Raw genomic sequence first — 20162 nt, 5'->3', positions numbered from 1 at the left:
GATTTATATCGTATTTTATTCCACAAGAATACAGCATATTGAATTATAGTAGGCCTACACGATGCTGTAGCAGGGGCAAGTGTTTGGCATTACTGTAACCCATAGATGGAGTACCCGAGTCCTGGACTCGGGCTTGAGTCGGACTCAAGTGCCGATTTTCGGGACTCGTGACTCGACTCGAACTCGCGCACTGATTGACGCGGACTTGACGCGGACTCGTGAATTCTCGCCCACAATTACTCTGACTCGGACTCTTGAATTCTTCACCCACGATGACTCAGACTCGACTTGTACATTGATTGATGCTCCGACTTGGACTCGGATTCAAGCAAGTTTTGTCTGGAGTCAGACGTACTCTGTCCCGGCTCTACAAAAGATTGAAGAGAAGGCTCCATAACACATTACTCAGTTCAGACATATAGGTTGTCTTGAACACAGGGGCGGACTGGGACTAAAAATCAGCCCAGGAAACTCGACCGGCCGACCGGCCCAACTCGGTACCGCTAGTCAATTATCAACGGGGAGGGCTAGTGAATTGTCCGACCGTCCCACTTCGGTACCGGCCCACCAGGTATTCCCAATGGCCAGTCCGCCCCTGCTTGATGTGCTTTCTGGGGCTTAATCTTTATTGATAGAATTTAAACATTCACTATAATAATTGTAGTGCCCCCAACACCCTTGCTTTTATACACTCATTACCAACAAGAACTTATGCCCTTATCAGCCAGGTGCTAAAATGCAACTATTTAGTATATGTTAATTTATTTGTCATCTATCAGTCGTTATCGTCATTATACATGTTGTCCATTGACTTCCGGTAAAAGTTCCTTCAAAATAAGTCCAGATCTTATTACTATTAAAACAAAAGTGCAAAACAAAAACTTTACCATAGGAAAATATTGGCATACAAATATAATCACTTCTCTAAAAGGCAACTCATTTTAAATATAGTTAGACATATTAAAGGTCATTTACAATAATACAAATAATAATAATAATAATAATAATAATATTAGTAATAGGCTTTATATTTGTACAGCATTTTTTATTCAAGAATTGTAGCCAAACTTAGTAGTTAGTATAACATGGCAGGATAAAAGCAATGTAGAGGAGCAGCTACATTTCAACAAATGTATCCACTAAGATTAATACATAAAGACTTGTGACTCAGACTTGACTGTTCTTGGGTGACTCGGAATTGGACTCGAACACAGGTAATAATGACTCGGACTCGACTCGGACACTCCTTGGGTGACTCGGACTTGGACTCGAACACAGGTAATGATGACTCGGACTCGACTCGGACACTCCTTCGGTGACTCAGACTTGGACTCGAACACAGGTAATGATGACTCGGACTCGACTCGGACACTCCTTCGGTGACTCAGACTTGGACTCAAACTCGACTCCGACTCTCCCTAGGTGACTCTGACTTGGACTCGAAAAGTGGGGACTCGAGAGTGACTTGGACTCGTGAATTGGCGACTTGACTACAACACTGCTGTAACCTGAATAAATGTTAAGCTATATGGAAAAAAAAAAAAAAAAAAAATCCTACAAGGAAATAATTTCTTAAAGAAAAGATAGGAAAGTAATGCTTAAATACAACATGTTGAAAATCATTTTTGAGATGTAAATAATGGATTGAATTAATTGTTACTATCATTGTACCAGCATTCAGCAAAGCTGCTAGATATAAAGATAAAGGCACAGAGTAATATGACAAGGTGATACTGGGTCAAATCTTGGACCTGAGAGTTGGGGGTGGGCGGGGCCACAAGGTCAAAGTGGGAGTGGCCTCCAGTACATTACATTCAGTGTCAATAAACAGCAGTTTGCTCTATAAAGTTACGTTTTTTGCTGAATGTTACCGCTTCGCATTATGGCTAAGCTGAGGTGTTTATCAACAAGTAGGTCAAGACTTCCTTTTCCGTGCTTGGCTCATTATTTGTCTGAAACGCATTCTAAGTCAATAGAAGTACATTTACAAGCACATTTTAAGCTAACAAAAAGCTAAATCATTGACAAACAATTTATGATTAGTCAACATTTGCATTCCTTCTCTTTGTTCTACACACAAACTGTTTACTTTCATTAAACTAAAAGCCGCTCTAACATGATTGGCCAACACATTTCCGACCATAACCAGAAACCACAACACTTTGGATACCACTATCTTTTCATGCTTCCTACAGATTCTCCATCAATATGCATTTATTGCATAAGTGCTCCAGTTGTCAGCATCTCTGTTGTAGGGAGTGCAATAAGTGCAGTTAGAGTTAAGGGATTAATATTCTAAAGTTTAGTTACTGCAGTTAAACTTAGTTTATGGAAATTAGCTCAAAGCTTAAATCCAGCCTGTTTACGTTTTAAAACATTATTTGTTTTTAAATGTTCATCAATATGCATTGTCATTCTTCAAACAAACGATTAAAAAAAACTCATAGTTACCACAAATGTTAAAAGCTGTTTTCACATAAATGATTTATACTTATATAATATATCCTATGTTTTTCTAAAAGAAAGGTATAGTAAATCAAATGTCAATAAGTCTTAATCAAGTCATAAAGGATACTTTTATCAACATTTTGGGCAGCTGACAAACAGATAAATAGATTAATAGATAACTTAGTTTGATCTGAATACATTTTATAAATTGTTTTAAAAAGATAAAAACGTCCTGGTCTCAGCAGTTCTCCTCCTGACTGGCATGGTGGGGGCCGGCTTTAGTGTTGGAGGAGAGGGGGGAAGGTGATGAAGACAGCTGGTCATAGCTTGGCAGGCTGTCCTGACTCGGGAGGACATTACAGGTCCTTCCTCGCCTTACTGTCACCCCGCCTCCCCCTACACCTCCACCCTCACAGTCACCCGGGTCCCTCTGGGCCAGCAGGAAGGTGAGGGACTCTGCGATGCGGTTTAGCGTTTGGTCCATGTGCGATATCTACAAAAGATGAAATAGATGTTGATAAAAGTAAACAAAATGCTCTGGCTGAGAGTTATTTAAATGTTATGATGTAGAGATATATTTTAATTCCATTGTGTGACAAAGGCATCATAGTATTGACCTGTGCCACATTCATTAATTGCTGCATTGTGCAAGGCTCATTAAACAAAACTATATTTGGTGAAAGCAAAATTAATTAGTTAATAACACACATTAAATTAAAGCCATAATAATACATCTCAGCCTTTAACAGCAAACATGGAAAACCTCAAATTCACAACCACTTAAGTTGTATTTAGTAAACAAAAAAAACCTTGTTATTTACTAAATTCATTTTGTGACTAAATCATTTGATTTGATTTCACATGGTTTAGAGGCAGGTATGTCAGGAGTATTTGGAAAACAAGTTAAAGGGAGGTTGTCAAAATGAGTGATTTTCTTTGTTTTGACACATCTTAAAAAATCATTGAAAGGAAAACAACATCAAGGTTTCTCATTGTTTGCTGCTTGCTGGCACAAGCTGTTCAAGTTTTTCACTTGAATCCAAAATAACATGTCTATGCAATGTTATTTTATATTACAAAGCAAAGTAAACCTTTGTTGCATTACCCAATTTCAAGTTTCTTTTTAATGTTAATGTTAAGCATGTTTATATTTATTTTCATAAAGGCTAAAAATATAAAATGGTAAAATAACACTCTGAAACATTACACTTTAGAATTGGAAAAGCTTTTGACAGATTTTGAACAAACCCCACCTTTTCCTCCATCCTGTTGAGTCGGACTCCGATTGAGTTGGTGCCTTTGTCTTTGTCTCGGTCTTCAGAGGGAAGTAAATAAAAATACAGGGGGATTAGGACTGTGGTTTGTTCCATATTTACTGTCAAATATGTTCTGAGAGCAGTGGAGTAATTCATTACCGGAGCCCGACTGGAACAAAGTTATCTTCCCTATAGACTGGTCCAGTCTGAGAGAAACAACAGGAAATGAATGAGAGTTGTATACACTTTCCCTTTGTATTTTCTCCACCATCCCTCACTTGTGTTTTAGATAGTTCTTTTTTAGAAAATAAGATAATCCTCTATTAATCACACAATGCGGACATTTAAAGCTGTACACCAGCAATGGGACAGTACATCAACAAGGAGAAGAATAAAAGTATAATTAATAAGTAAACCGTTTAAAAACCAAATCTACACGGGGCGTCTGTGGCTGTGAGGGAATGAATGAGGTGTGAATGGGTGAGTGACATGTAGTATGTAAAGCGCTTTGAGGGGTTATAAAGACCTGATAAAGTGCTGTATAAGTGCAGTCAATTTACCGTTTACCTAACATGAAGTGTCAAAATGAACATGGAATTCAAATCATTCCACATATGATATTGTTGTCTACTGGGAGCAGAGCTGATTTTACTTTCTGAAAGTAAGCAGGCTTCCGGATTGTCTTACATTTTCTGTCTCAAAAACACCATCATCTACTGGGTAGCATTTCTCAGGGTATATTAGTCATACTGTATGAAGCTGTTATTCATCAAGCACTGTACCTTCTTTGCAGCTCCTTAATTCGCACCATGAGGTTGAGGTGACCCTGGGAGTATTGCTCGATCACGTCCCGCACATCATAGGGCTTACGAGCTTGCTACAAATGGGGAAAAAAGGTTTGGAACTTTTACATCAAAGATTTGTCTTCATTATAAACGTCTTGTTAGGTATAACCCCTTTATATATATCAAATATGTAACAAATGTACATTGTATTTTCCTCATATATCATTCTTCTACGTAGACTGATAGAAAATGAACAAACCCTGGGAGCAGGTTTTAGTAGAGTACTTGCTGCAGCAAATTGTTTGGAAAGAAGCAATCCATTTAAGCTGTCAAAGCTCTGCTCACTTTTCATTTGCAAACTAAGACTACTCCAACTCTGGCTGTTATCAACCTCTATCCACCTGTAGGCACAAGTGTACGTTCCCCTGCGGCAAACATTATTTTTGGTACTCCCCAACCTCTACTGCAGAGTGTGTGTTTGCTTGTCAAGTCAGATGCTAAATAATAACTGTACCTCCTATACAACCCCTTAATAATAAATCAATGTCATGTAAGTTGGATACCTCAAATGTGAACACTGAAAAATCAGCCTGTGAGAAAAAGCTGTAAAATGGTGTCTCACGTACCTGGAAGTTTCTCTTCGCTACAAAATAACGCATTCTCTGGATCACCCGGATGGCTTTTCGGTGAGACTCAGTCAATCTGTGTAAAAGAGTTCCATATGAATGCTTTGAAGTTTCTCCTGAGAAAACGAAACGAAGCTGAGAGTGTGGTGAAAACGACTTTTCACAGATGTGTGAGAAAGCATTAGAAAACAGAGAATAACCCTGGAAACTTTAACATCAAGGTCAGCCATTTAAAAACTCCACATTTATTTTTCTTCACACAAATCATCGTGAAAAGATGGTTATTATGACCTTCACACCTACACTTAGGGGAGAATTGTTGAAGTTCAGTCCACATCAAAAGCCTCTCCCTTCAGACTTTCTTTGAATGGGATCAAGGTTTTGTAAGGGTTGTAAATCCTGCATAAAAGGCCCACAATAATTGTAGTTCATTTTGCCTCTATTATAATATTGTGGAATTAATTGACCAGTTACAATCTGGGTTCGTTACCATTGAAAGTTAATGTGTGTGAGGGCTGAGCCGTGCTTTAATGGAGTCAGATTTGGGTCAATATCCTAGCTCAGGGAGCGGGGCTTAAGGGGCGCATGCTCTGTAAACGCACATACGGGTTCTTCTACTCTGACAGCTAGGCGGGTAATCTGTGACGTTTCGCTCTCTCAAAATAGTTCATACTTGGTAGTTTATTTCGTTTAAAAAAAATATCCGCTGATTTACAGACGTTTCTTTCCCCATGTTAGTCAATGGAAAAAAGTATTTCTGGGCCCAGTGACTTCACGGACTGATACGAAAATGGTAGTACCGCAAGATGTGTTCCTCAGAGTCCGACGCACTTCCTGGGGGCTTGGGTTAGAGCTGTACACAGGTTTGACTCCTGAGCAGAAACCTCGGGCAATGTCATCCCTTCTATCTCCCCCTTTCAACTAGGGGTGGGCGATACCACAAAATCTGGATTCGATCCGATACCAAGTATTTCAGGGCCAGTATCGCCGATACCGATATCGATACCGATACTTTTTTAAATGAAAAGCGTCTTATGTACTTTCATATTGGGGAGAGCTGCATGACATGATTTTTGAGCTGAAAGCATCATAAATAGACTAAATCTGAATTCATTTTCATGAATAAAGACAGGACAGTTTTTATAGACGAATAAACGTTTTACTTTTGCAAATTTAAAGTGCAAACATGAAATATAATAATACAAAGTGGCGAGAGTAACGAACTGTCTTCTTGCACACATCACAGTTCGCTAAATTTGAATTACCAGTTGTGAAATTGCTCCTCACAACGCTGCTCTTTTTCTCAGCCACCATGTGCGTGTTTGTGTTGCACTTGCGAGTCGCTGGCTGCTGCTGTCCTGCCCTGCTGGCTGCTGTCAGTCAGCTTGATAATCGGCGTTCAGGCAGGGAGCGCTGCGCGTGCGCGAGCCTCGAGGAGAGGAGGACAGCAGCGGAGAGAGAAGAAAAGAGCATATACTTGTGTTCGTCTGCACATAGTTTTTTGAAGAAATTGACGAGTAGAGGAGACGGGAAAAAAAGTATAAAAGTATCGATCCTATTGGCTCTAGTATCGATATTTTGAAACGTAACGTAATATCGGAAGTATCGATATTTTGGGATCGATCCGCCCACCCCTACTTTCAACATTGTATAATAAATGCTCTGTCTGGACCAAATCATATCTTTAAAAAAAGACACATGCAGTGAGGCACACAGGGAAATAACTTCTTTCAACTCTTAGTTATTCTACTAAAAGTAGAAAGTTTGCAACATGTGTTAACCCTTATGTTGTGTTCGGGTCTCCCGTGACCCGTTTCAAGTTCAAACCAGTTAAGCCCCATGCCCCGCAACATCTTGAAAGAATCAGCGTCTGAGGGCTTCTTAACGTTTAACAAACTATGAATGTGTCATACCCAGTTAACGGGAAGAAACTCAGCTAACTGACTATATGAATCATTTTTAGCTAAACAAAACACAAGGGTAATAGCAAGCCTCTCAATTAGCCCTGAGCAAAAGAATGCTAACGCACCTAGCACAAAACTCACGGTATAAATACTTTTATTACTTATCGGATCTGCACAAACAAGATATCAGATTAAAGCTGAGAGTCCACAGATTCTAGAGGTATAAGCATCATCACAGGCAGCGAAGGGGAAACCAGACAACACACAATTTAGCTGAGCCAAAACGGCAAATATGTCTTACCCTTGCGGTTTTTCTGATCAAAAGTTGTGTTCAATGGCATTAAAACGATAAAACCGCTGCTGAAGGTTAATCCAATGTGTCTGTGTCACTTTGAAATGAATATTGATAATCGATCATTCCATTTTTGTCAAAAACTGAGATTTCATATTAGCTGCTATGATAGCTACAACCCAGCTTCCGGTTTTGGGCAAACTGCGTGCGCATCACTCTCACTCCTCATAGAGAGGCAAAGTCCCGCCCATCTACTTTCGACCCATGGGACCTTATTTCGGATTATTGTGAAGAGAAATTGAAGATGTTGTTTAATTGCTGATATATTTATGATCCACGTCACATATTCAGTTGTGGCGGCACTTCTTCCTGTTTGTCCAGAAGTCTTCTAATCAGGGCTCTATAAATAAAGAACTACGGCAGATGTGTAATATTTAATGGAGCCGAACCGTGTATTACAATGCCGTTATGTGATGACTTCCAAAGAGAAAAGCAAGCACACTCGGAATAAAGTATTATTATTATTAATTTGTTTAATGTTTTCGGATTTAACATTGCATCAACACCATATCCCAACGTGCATTGCGGCTAAAACATCCAATAAACGAGCTGAGGATCTTGCCTACGACTGTTTCCGGTATTGTTTATGACGGATGTATTTTGTTATACACACATTCCTTCACATTTTAATTTCAATTTACATTAAAGTATTTCGTGAGGCCTTCTAAAATGTTTTAAAATATTAACATGAACCCAAGCTGTTGCCTGGCAACGCAATCTTACAACGTCACGTCCATTAATTCCACAACCACACACATGGATTAACATCGATTTAATACATTAATGTAGCCTTTGTTTCTGCTAAAAGAGGTGTCGACCAGCTGGGGCAACAAGAAAATTGGCGAAATCGAGTGTGACTATTAAAAAATAAATAATTATTATATTAATATTGACAATAACAACCGACCGTCGTAGTAGAGCATTTGCTTGGCATTTCCGGGTATTTGTCCACTGGTTGGGCCATGTTAACAATACCGTGTAACTGTCACGTTTGAAGGGACGAAATCGTGACATCTTCACGTCTCCCGGCATGGTAAATCTTCACATGTTCACGTCTTTCCGTGATACCGGGTTGCTTATATTGTGCTCAAGTTGGTGGTTTCCCTATTTGTTGAGCAGAGAGCTCATTCTTTAAGGCCAATCTTTTCCCCCCATTGCTCTAAATCCGCCATTCTTTGACTGTTCATTAAGTTGGTGGACTTTCTATCGATTTAGGAGTAGCTCCATCTGCTATAACTGAAATGCCTGTTAAAAAGTTGCATTATTTATGTTTCAACTCAATTGTGCTTACATTTTTTCAATCAAAATTGCAACTGAGGCAAAGTATTTTGCCTCGGCTCAATGTGTGCTGGGTGCTTAAATGGAAGAGCTTCTGCAGCTTTTTTTTTCTCTAGAAATTGGTCCAACTGCTTCCTGAGATAGAAAGAAACAATACAACTTGAGAAACATGACAAATATTTTTCCAGGAGGCTGAAAACCTTTGCCTCCCACCTACCTACCTGTTTCAATCCCAGCTTCTTTAGTTTCACTTTAAAGACCATGTCTGTTAGGAGAGGTGCAATTTCTGTCTGTTTGTAACAAAGTCTTGTAGTTTAGCTAAAACCTCTTAAAACCGCAATCATCTTCAATTTACAAATACATCCTGCACTGTGTTGTCAATACCAAGGCAAGAGAAAAAGCATTTGAGCTCCATACTGTTTCAGAAATAATCCTTGATGTGGTATGGAACATGATATTGCGTTTGATCATGGCAGCATTTAGAGTATCTGCCGGTAGAATTCTGAGCAGGCATTAGCTCCTCCGCTCTTTTGTGTTGTTTTTTTAAAAAGGTAAGGAACCAGAATCAGCTATTCTCTAACAGGGCTGAAACAGAGGGATATGAGGGGTGTCTAAAATGCAGGATCTGTTTGGTGTTTTGAGCAAAACACATCATAGACATGTTTTTTATACATTTTTATATATCTGAGAATATGCCTTAAAATTGCATGTTAGGAGATCTTTAAAATACGTTCGTAAACACGGCATCTATGCAACGGGGATGAACTCACTGTGACCTGGAGCTGACAGGAACCAGCTCATTGTACGGCTCCGCCTCCTGCTCCAGGTCATCTGCAAAGCTGCAGTTCCTCCGAAGGGGGGGGGGAGAGTGGACGTCCAGCAGGCCTGGGCTTCTGTTCCCTGCCAATCACACGCAAACACACACATTAGACTAGTTATCCATATGTCTGTGTATCCAGGACATTCACAGATGCTGCTGATTAAGTTGTGCTGTTGTATAGATTGGGACTCGGGTCAGGTCGAGGTGCGGTGATTTACAATTCTATTTATCTAAATGCTTTCTTTAATCTCTTGCTGCTTCTATCAGCAAAACAGAAGTAATTGAGCCTTAATGGTGAATGTGCTTGCTGAGCTAAAAGTCACAGATGAAGTAAATGGCTAAAATCCCTGATGCATTATGGAAGGTTAAACATAAGATCTCTAGCATCTAAAGCAATACTGGTAAATGATTTAATATCAGATTATAATATTGATATATGCTGTCTCACTGAAACTTGGTTGAGACATGAAGAATATTTCAGCATAAATGAGGCCACTCCACCCAGCCATATCAATACTCATATTGCCCGAGGCACGGGCCGAGGAGGTGGAGTTGCAGCAATCTTTGACTCAAGTTTACTTATCAATACTAAACAAAAATTAAATTATACCTCCTTTGAAAGCCTCATTTTTAGTCTTACGCATCCGACCTGGAAAACTTTGCAGCCAATCTTATTTGTTACAGTGTACCGTGCACCAGGTCCTTATTCAGAATTCTTATCAGAATTCTCTGAGTTTTTATCAACTTTGGTACTTAAAACAGATAAAGTAATTATCGTAGGTGACTTTAATATTCATGTTGACGATGATAAAAATAGCCTTACTGTTGCATTTAACTCTATATTAGATTATGTTGGTTTCTGTCAGAGTGTAAATAAACCAACCCACTGCTATAATCACACTTTTGACCTTGTTCTGACTTATGGTATTGAAATTGAGCAACTATTAGTCGAACCGCATAATCCTGCTTTATCCGACCATTTCTTAGTAACTTTTGAAGTACTGTTACTAGACTACAAAGCATTAGCCAAAAGCTCCTGCAGCAGAAACCTATCTGTTAGTGCTATAGCCAAATTTAAGGAAGAGATTCCACCAATACTTAACTCGATAGCATGTCTGCATGTAGGGGAGGAAACTTATACAAAATGTACACCACCCCAAATTGATCATGTTGTTGATAGTGCTACAGATGCGCTGCGAATAAAATTAGACTCTGTTGCTCCTTTGAAAAAGAAGAAAATAAAACAACATAGATTAGCTCCATGGCATAATGCCGAAACCCGCAAAATAAAGCAAAAGTCGAGACAACTTGAAAGGATATGGCGTTCCACTAAACTTGAGGAATCTCGTTTAATTTGGCATATTACTCTCAATGAATATAAGAAAGCACTGCGTAAAGCGAGAGCAGCATACTACTCTTCATTAATAGATGAGAATAAGAATAATGCAAGATTTCTTTTCAGCACTGTAGCCAGGCTGACAGAGAGCCACAGCTCGACTGAGCCTTCTATTCCCATAGCACTCAGTAGTAATGATTTTATGTGCTTTTTTCACGATAAAATTGTTACTCTTAGAAACAAAATCAATGACCTCTTGCCTTTGACCAGTATAGTGTTATCAACAGCTCCCGGAAACGTAAGTTCTAATATTACACTAGATAGTAAACTAGAATGCTTTTCAGCCATAAACCTTGAACAATTAAATTCAATGATTCTCTCTTCTAAACCTTCAACGTGTATCTTAGACCCGATTCCAACTAAGCTGTTAAAATAAGTTTTTCCATTAATTAGCACTTCTTTATTAAATATTATGAATATGTCTTTATTATCAGGCTATGTTCCAAAATCATTCAAAGTAGCAGTGATAAAACCGCTTCTTAAAAAGCACAACCTCGATCGAGAGGTTTTAGCCAACTATAGACCTATTTCTAATCTTCCGTTCCTCTCAAAGATTCTTGAGAAAGCAGTCGCAAAACAGCTGTGTGATTACTTAAAAAACTATGATTTATTTGAAGATTTTCAGTCTGGCTTTAGAACACAACATAGCACAGAGACAGCTCTGGTTAAAGTCACAAATGACATTCTAATAGCCTCTGACAAGGGACTTGTCTCTATTCTTGTCTTGCTCGATCTTAGTGCTGCATTTGATACTATCGACCATGATATCCTATTGCAAAGACTAGAGCACTTAGTTGGCATACAGGGAACTGCTTTAGGCTGGTTTAGGTCCTATCTATCTGAACGTTCTCAGTTTGTACGTGTCAACGATGAATCTTCCATGCAAACCAAAGTTAGCCATGGAGTGCCACAGGGCTCAGTGCTTGGACCTATTTTGTTCACACTATATATGCTTCCGTTAGGCAATATTATAAGGAATCATTCTGTAAACTTTCATTGTTATGCGGATGATACTCAACTATATTTATCAATCAAGCCTGATGAAATTAATCATCTAAATAAAATTCAAAACTGCCTCAAGGACTTAAAAACGTGGATGACCTTAAATTCTTTGATGTTAAACACGACCAAAACTGAAGTTATTGTACTTGGCCCGAAGAATCTACGAAACAAATTATTTAAAGATATATTAACTATGGATGGCATTAATTTGGCCTCCAGTGAGACTGTAAGGAATCTTGGTGTTATATTTGATCAGGATTTATCCTTTAACACCCACATAAAATCAATTTCAAGGACCGCCTACTTCCATCTACGTAACATTGCAAAAATCAGGCATATCTTGCCTCAAAACGATGCAGAGAAACTAGTCCATGCATTTGTTACTTCAAGGCTGGATTATTGTAACTCCTTATTATCAGGGTGTACCAAGAAGTCAGTCAAGTCGCTTCAGTTGATTCAAAATGCTGCAGCTCGTGTACTAACCAGAGTTAGGAAAAGGGACCACATTACTCCTGTTCTGGCTGCCTTACACTGGCTCCCTATAGAACACAGGATAGAATTTAAAATTCTTCTTCTCGCCTACAAAGCCCTTAATGGGCAGGCGCCATCTTACCTTAAAGAACTCATTATACCCTATTGTCCTACTAGGGCATTGCGTTCCAAGAATGCAGGGTTGTTGGTTGTTCCTAGAGTCTCTAAAAGTACAATGGGAGCCAGAGCCTTTTCTTATCAAGCTCCACTTTTGTGGAATCAGCTTCCAGTTTGTGTTCGGACGGCAGACACCCTATCCGTTTTTAAGAGTGTGCTTAAGACCTTCCTTTTTGATAAAGCTTATAGTTAGGGCTGATTAGATTCAGCCCCTAGTTTTGCTGATATAGGCTTAGTTTGTCAGGGGACATCTTACTTCTTCCTTCTCTCTGTCTATACCTGTGTACTCTCATGTTCCGATTAACCCAGCTTCCCCAAATTTCTTTCTTTTTGGTGTCTATATACGCCGGGATCCGGAGTCATGGATGATCCTGCGGTCCTGTGTCATGGATTGCGAGTCCTGGATCTTGAGTCGTGGCTGTGGTCCTGGATCATAAGTCCTGGATGGATATCCTCGTGGATTCATCTTCCTATTATACACACATGCATTTCCAAACATTTGGACTACCTATGTTGCGAATGTATTATCTTTTCAATTTACACACGGCATCTATTGCACGTCTGTCCGTCCTGGGAGAGGGATCCCTCCTCTGTTGCTCTCCCTGAGGTTTCTCCCATTTTTCCCTTTAAACTGTGGGTTTTCTCTGGAAGTTTTTCCTTGTACGATGTGAGGGTCTAAGGACAGAGGGTGTCGTATTGTCATACTGATATTCTGTACAAACTGTGCAGTCCACTGAGACAAATGTACCATTTGTGATATTGGGCTATATAAATAAACATTGATTGATTGATTGATTGAACGTTAATACATTGTGGGAAGATTATGACCAATTCTGTGTGATTGCCTGCTCTGTTTAAGAAAATTACCGAGCTGTCATTTTCCGATGGGACAAAAAGTGATCTTGTATAATGTGGCAATTTCAAAATAATTTGGTGCTTGTGAGAAACATTTTGTTCAGAACAGCTCATTTGCAAAAACAGACAAAAGCTGTTCTTAAATTGAATACACCTATATACGTTTTATTGATATTCCCTTGAGTGCAAAATAAAAACAACATTTTTCATATAAATTAACTTCGACTGAGGTGTCTTATTAAAACAACATATCATGTTGGTACTCCCTGGAGTGCGAAAATAGAAACACAGCACAGGACTTCTGAATGGTTTAAACTCCCTTCACTTGATTTTCCTGATAATATTTACATTATACAAGTTGTACAATTGCTCCCCTGAGTAAGATGACTATTAAGCTCTTTTCAAAACAAATGGCATACCTTATTTCACAGATCATAATAAAGAGGCCTTATTTTGTTGTTGGAGGTTTTCCCTTCCCTGTAGTGTTATCGGGGATTATGTGCACATAAATGCTCTGCAAAGGCTAAAATCCCAAGGTTCCCTCCAGAGGGAGTTTCTCTCCCAGACACTCCCCTCCTGCCTGAAGCGTCTCCATTGGATTGGAATTAAATGACTGTGTAACATTTGCGCTAATATTGGCTAGCGCTCCAACACATTCTGCGTGATGGGCTAAGGGGATGGACATTTCATATTGGTTGACCAATCACAACAGAGCTCGCCAGCTAACCAGTCGTTTCAGACAGAGGGTGAAAAGAGGTGCTGCAGAACAGGCAGTATGAGAAAAATAGAGACCTTTCTGTACATTCATCTATGTAAAAAGTTCACAGTAGAGGCGGAAGAGAATATATGAACCGAAAATGAGCTAAATGAGGCCCCTTATAAACGCATCACACTGTAGTTCACTCTTCAAATGACCTATGTGATGCGACTGTTTATTACTTTAGAGAAAAAGCAACCTGAATATCATATCATAACATCATGTTGTTACCTGGAGGTGGTGAGCTGAACTGAAGGGAGGACAGAGACGTCCAGGACTGCTGGCAATCTGAAACACACGTGAAAGGAAACACAACCATTGCAAATCTTTACCACAGCACAAGAAAAAGAGAAACATAATATTAGTTGCAAGCTATGGTGCAAAGCATTCAATATTCTACTCATCACTCACATCATTACTCAAACATAAAACAACAGGAGCATGTACTGATTAAAAAACGGTGCTGTCAGAGTAACAGAAGATAAAAAGGAGAGCAAGTGAGGACAGTAAAGGCATTGAGGACATGTGCTGGACGTGGACACTAACAGCAGCTCACCACATCCTGCCAGAGTGTGGAGTCCTGCAGAACCAGCTACAGACAAAACATCAAGAGAGGAAAAGGACACAGAAATAGGCAGTTGATTTAGATAAAGAATACCATTTAGACACAGAATTAGAGAATATATACACACATACACCGGGAGGCATTTCTGTTCCCTTCATTGTTATAAATAGGGTGGACCAAATAATATTTTTGCAGTTTAAAATAAAAATAATGTATGCAAAAACAGCTTCCTCCAAAATGATTGATGAAGTTTAACAGATCTTTCATACTTCCCCCCCCCCCTCGAACCACACGCATCTTCAAACAGAAACTACATTCGCGACTGTTTCCGGCACAGTTGTGACCATAGAAATAGCAGCGGCCATTTGTACACTGTTTACAGTTCCCATTGCAAGGATCTGCAAACAGCATAGCAGGTTACTCATTGGTCAATGCAACAGTGCTGAGTGCCATTTCCTGTTGATCTAGTCAAATGGTCACATACAATATTGAAATGTTGTGTAAACTCATTTTGAATCATCACCTCCCTGCAACAAATCCAACACAAGCTGACATTATAACTTTGATTCATTTATTGTACAGCTGCTGTTGTGCTGCATTTATTTTAAATAGGTGTACCTAACAAATTGATAACTGTGTGGACATAGTAGTTCACTTTTCTTGAATCTAATATCCAGTAAGGAATTTTGAAGACAGAGGTTGTGTTTCTTAAAAGCCATGCATGACAATAATGTTAGCTGACTCCAAGCAGCAGATCACTTGTGTACCCAGCCAGTGTTACCACACACCAGATGGCAATGCGGCAATTTAGCTAAATGATTCATAGTTAAAAGCAGCATGTTGTAGATGTTAGATGTGCAGTGCGACCTGCGGAATCTATTTAGCTTCAAATCAAAAGACACTGATTTTCATTGAACACGAAGCCAACAGACAAGCATACATCTTCACAACATGGGCAAATTAAATTATGCTGTTGCACTCAGGTCTGGGTGCGAAACAAAACCATTTGCACATCTACATGTTGGCCAGGCAGATTTTCAGGTTACCAGCTGGTGTTAAATAAAAAGGTTATATAAGCACAACAAAGAATGTGATCTAGTACGATGTTCACATATTACAGGCATGCTAAAAGTATCCATATTCATCTCCTATTGAGAACAACACACTATCCTCTCTTGTATCTCATTTTGACCATTGATGTCCTCCATGCAGCTGTGACTTCATATGGTTTCAAATAAGTGCATAATACACAATGAGGAGAACACATTAAGGGATATAATTAGGGATCAAATAAATAATTACGTCAAGGAGAATTTTGAATTTCTCGAGTGTTTGTTGCTCTGGGGATGTGTTTAGGTTTTAAGAAAACAGCTCAGTAACTCTTATTCCAAGGCTTTCAGAAAGACTGCCAGAAGGTCGCAGGCGGAGGATCATTTGTGCTCTGATTCATATTTCTAATACGCTGTCTGTCTATCACTCTTAGTCACTGCTCTATTTGATACTTCTTAAATACCTTGAGTCTGCTCTCTGTTCTGAAAAAATAAAGGCTCCAACAAACTCATGGCCGCTAGAACATGAAGTGAATATGAGCTAAAAGCTGATATTAGAAAATGACTGGGATGATATACAAGGGCAGATTAATATGTGATAGATGTGTTGATGGGTGAAACACTCACACACTGTTTTGCTCTTTACAAAGACAAAAAGTTTAAAGCTTCCCCTAGCTCTTAAGTCAAAGTCACTCTTTTTTAAGACACTTCAAAGCTCAGGCATCTAACAAAAAAATAATTAAACAAAATCCAAATAAAGGACTCTTATTTAGCGCTCTTTGTCAGTGCAGACAAATGAAAATGTTCATACCTGATGATGGCACTAGACAGGGGTTCACCAAGCCATTATATAGGCACAACTCTCCCCTATTCCTTTATAATCTCCCCTGCACATGTAGCAACCTTCCCGCCATGTGCCATATAGTCTAATCACACATCCTTTGTTTTGGTTTCTAGACAGCTGATTCCCTGTTCTGCCTGCCTGCCCCATCGCCTGTTTAGCTCTCCCTCGCTGACTGATTGCTGGATTGGGCCTTGAACCTCTGATCAAGTAAACGCTTGATTGCTTTGAACTGCTCTGCCTGTGAGTCCACATCTCCGTGTGCAGAACCGTTACCGCACCAAAAGCATTTGTAAAATTAAAGTCAACTGAGATTCTGCTATAAAAATGTTTTAATTTAACCAACACTTTATCACTAATTCTGCTTTTCTAAAAACTGCAACACATTTTAAATGTATTGATTGGAGACGTGTGGAGAGAGAACACGCAGGCTGTCGTAAATGGCTTTAGAGGGATGCAGTGCATGATTTGAATTGCTTCTTTATATCACTCTTAGCCCTTAACTTTGATCCTGCAGTATACAGTAAACTGTGTGGAGTTGTCAAAGTTCAACAGTGCAATAGTGGAGTTCATGCTCATCAATGCAACCTCACATTTTCTTGCTGAATTGTGCTCATCCATCTTTAATGCCTGGACTTTGTCCTCTCCACCTCCTGTGGCTACAACTGAAGATCTAATCTTCCAACATTTCCTTTTTACTCTATCATCATTTAATGCGTAGTTTGTAGCCAGCGCAGCTTCAGGCTTTTCCTTTCAAACTTGTGTTCACCTTGAGTGACATTGCGAGAGATAATGCAGATTTTAATTAAATCACGTAAATGACTAAAAGAAAAATTGTAGCCCTATTTACTGTAACATCTAGAGTGTGTTCTCAAATGCGTTGTGTTGTATACAAGGTCTTTGCACTGATAAAGGTAAAAGCAATACAACCTACTGCATCAGAGATAAGAATAATGTACGGTTTGTCCTATCTTTACCTGTGCCCACAGTGCTATACACATCTGAGCTCAGCTCTCTGCCGCTGTCGAATACAGAGTCGAACGTGATGCTGGGAATTGTGGGAGAAGTTGGACCGTTGTCCTTGTCACTGCTCTTCAGCTTCTTCCTTATCTTCACCTGCCCAAGAAATACAAAATTCTCAGCTCAAGAAAGTTTTCCTGTGGATAGCAAAACCCTGTTCACACTTTATGAAAAGATAAAAATGCAGACATACTTATTAGGCTGTCACTGATGTGGCCAAAAAATGCAGCCTTGTAAATCTGTAGTCTGTAGGCTGTATGTTAAAAAGCCAATAAAATAAGTTGTCAATGATGTAGATTTCTATTTTTGTAAAATTCATGTATAAACAATTTGATTGAGGTCTAAGTGCAGCAGCACAGTAATCAAATGGACTATACTTTATATTTAAATAATTTCATATTGTTGTGATATCACAACTTTGAGGTGAGACCCTGAGTCTAGAGGGAACACTTTTGACACAGAAACAACATTTTAAAGTTTATGCATTAGTGTGGCCATGGTCTAATAGCCAAGTAGGCCCAGCAGTAATATTGAATAATCAATACTAATATTGAACGGCAGCTGGCGTTCTGCTGGCAGTTGCATACCTTATTTTATTTTCTGCCCTACTTTCTTGTGTTTTTCACCACAGAGATTTCACATCGACACACACACCATGGAGTTATTGATAATTATTGAAATGTTTTACAAAAAGCATTCAGTGTGCATCTCCTGAGGGCGGGACTAAGTATTGAGGACAGGAGTCGAGGAGGGGAGTTAGAGAAATGAGAAAGGGCCTAGGAGTTTAGGATGGCCGAAGACACTACACTACACTACCCATAATCCCCAGCTATCGTTTAGGACTACAGTCCCCGTGATTAATCTTCAAGCTCTGGGATTGGATGTTGGAGTGGCAGTGCGCCAAGGTTACGCCTAGCGTCAAACAGCTGTTTGAAATGGAACGAAACCACGCCAGACTATCCAAAACTGGAATCGAACGTCCCCCCAGAACTACACCAGTGTTTCCCCTATATACAAATAGTGGCGGTGCAGCGCCGCTGCTGAAATATGCGCGCTGCTGCTAGGGGGCGCCAGTCAGGTACCCCAAAGAATATATATATATTTTTTTTTTTTTACTTAAAAAAAAAGAATTCAAATAATAATAAGTGGCGACCCTTTTTCATTTTAGATTGTTTGTTATGTGGATTTGTAGTATTGTGTTACTTTATGTTCAATAAGGGTGTATTTTTGCTAAATTTTGAGACATTGCCACTGTATGTACTGGCAGGGCCGTTTTTTGGCATAGGCGACATAGGCGGTCGCCTAGGGCGCCAGATCTGGGGGGCGCTGCGCTGGTAGCTCTGGGAGGGGAAAAAAACATTTTTGACCGTTGGCGCTCATCCTAATTTTCGGCCTTGATGTAACAACATTCATAATTAAGTAAATGTAACACCATTTTCATCCCGGTTACACTTTTCATTTGCCCTGTACAATGGGCGCTGTAAGTGATGAAAGTGGGGGATGTTGGCTTATCAGGCGCCCGCAGCTCACAACCAAAGTGCGAGTATGGAAGCGAGAGAGCGAGCGAGGGAGAGAGAGAGAGAGGGCGCACCGGTACCGTCGCTGTTGTTATTAGAATCTGGTGCTAGCTGCACTAACGGATATAAGAAGTAGATGTTTCTACAACCAGGGTGAAGGAGAGCTCTCCTGTCAGACTGAGAGGCTCAGTGAGGTAAAGCCAAGGACTCTGTTTAGATAGTTAATTTTAGTCTAAGTTATCTCAGTGGGTCTCAAACATTTTGACCACAAATTATGTAAACACATATTTCCAAGGCACTCCTTTATGATTATTAGGATAAATAAAAACAGGTTTGAAATCATTCCAATGTATACTATAGGACAGTTAACCAAAAATATTGTTTAAAGGAGAGATACAAAAATATGCATGAATAAATAAATGTTAACTAGGTAAAATAAGATATGAATGAACAACAGAAATAAAAAAAGTTACATTTATTTGTTATTGGCTATGGTAGGTTATTGGTTATGTTCATATTCTTATTTGATTATTAAAATGTAAACCGATCTTTTTCATATGGGTGTTTTTTAGAGTTGTACCCCCTAGATCAGGTCTCTTGTAATTGTGTGCTCAAAGTGCACGATTGAAGCATTTTACTTTCAAATGTTCAAAAAATCTCTTCCCGGGAAGGGCATACCCCCGGACCCCCCTAGAGGATGTGACGTCCACCCCCCAATTCACACATGTTCATACACAATACTGAATACATTTCAAGCCATTTTGACGTATATTGTCTATGTCCATAAGTTTCTGTTTTTGTAGTGCATTTGTCTTTAGTAGAGATTTTTCATTTATTATTTATATATAAAATCTCGCCTAGGGCAGCAAATTGGCTAGAACCGGCCCTGGTACTAAGCCTCAAGAGCCTTTCTTGTGCTGGCAGACAGATAAAAACAAATTGGCGGGTCGCACTTCGCACGCGCACACACAAAAAAATTCCACGCGCTCCGCGCTCACATTATGCTGGGCCCATCTGCCTTAGCACCGCTGCTATGACTCCAT

The 20162-nt window shown here is 39.4% G+C and overlaps 1 protein-coding gene across 1 annotated transcript in view; it reads right to left on the bottom strand.

Annotated features, from left to right (window-relative positions):
• Window positions 1-1024: 1024 nt before the first annotated feature.
• kcnq1.1 (potassium voltage-gated channel, KQT-like subfamily, member 1.1) overlaps window positions 1025-20162 on the bottom strand; it is a 44978-nt gene continuing 25840 nt past the window's right edge. Inside the window, exons 10-17 of the mRNA XM_079666019.1 lie at window positions 17560-17698; window positions 14359-14415; window positions 9420-9549; window positions 5116-5191; window positions 4487-4581; window positions 3864-3910; window positions 3702-3763; window positions 1025-2941 (exon numbers count right to left, since the gene is read on the bottom strand). Coding sequence (XP_079522145.1) covers window positions 2687-2941; window positions 3702-3763; window positions 3864-3910; window positions 4487-4581; window positions 5116-5191; window positions 9420-9549; window positions 14359-14415; window positions 17560-17698 — 861 coding nt within the window. The 3' untranslated portion in view covers window positions 1025-2686. The remainder of the gene's footprint in view (window positions 2942-3701; window positions 3764-3863; window positions 3911-4486; window positions 4582-5115; window positions 5192-9419; window positions 9550-14358; window positions 14416-17559; window positions 17699-20162) is intronic.

Source organism: Notothenia rossii (assembly GCF_949606895.1).
Source record: "Notothenia rossii genome assembly, chromosome: 2".
NCBI lineage: Eukaryota > Metazoa > Chordata > Actinopteri > Perciformes > Nototheniidae > Notothenia > Notothenia rossii.
Note: the sequence above shows the minus strand (reverse complement) of the source record. Positions and strands in the feature narration are given on the sequence as shown.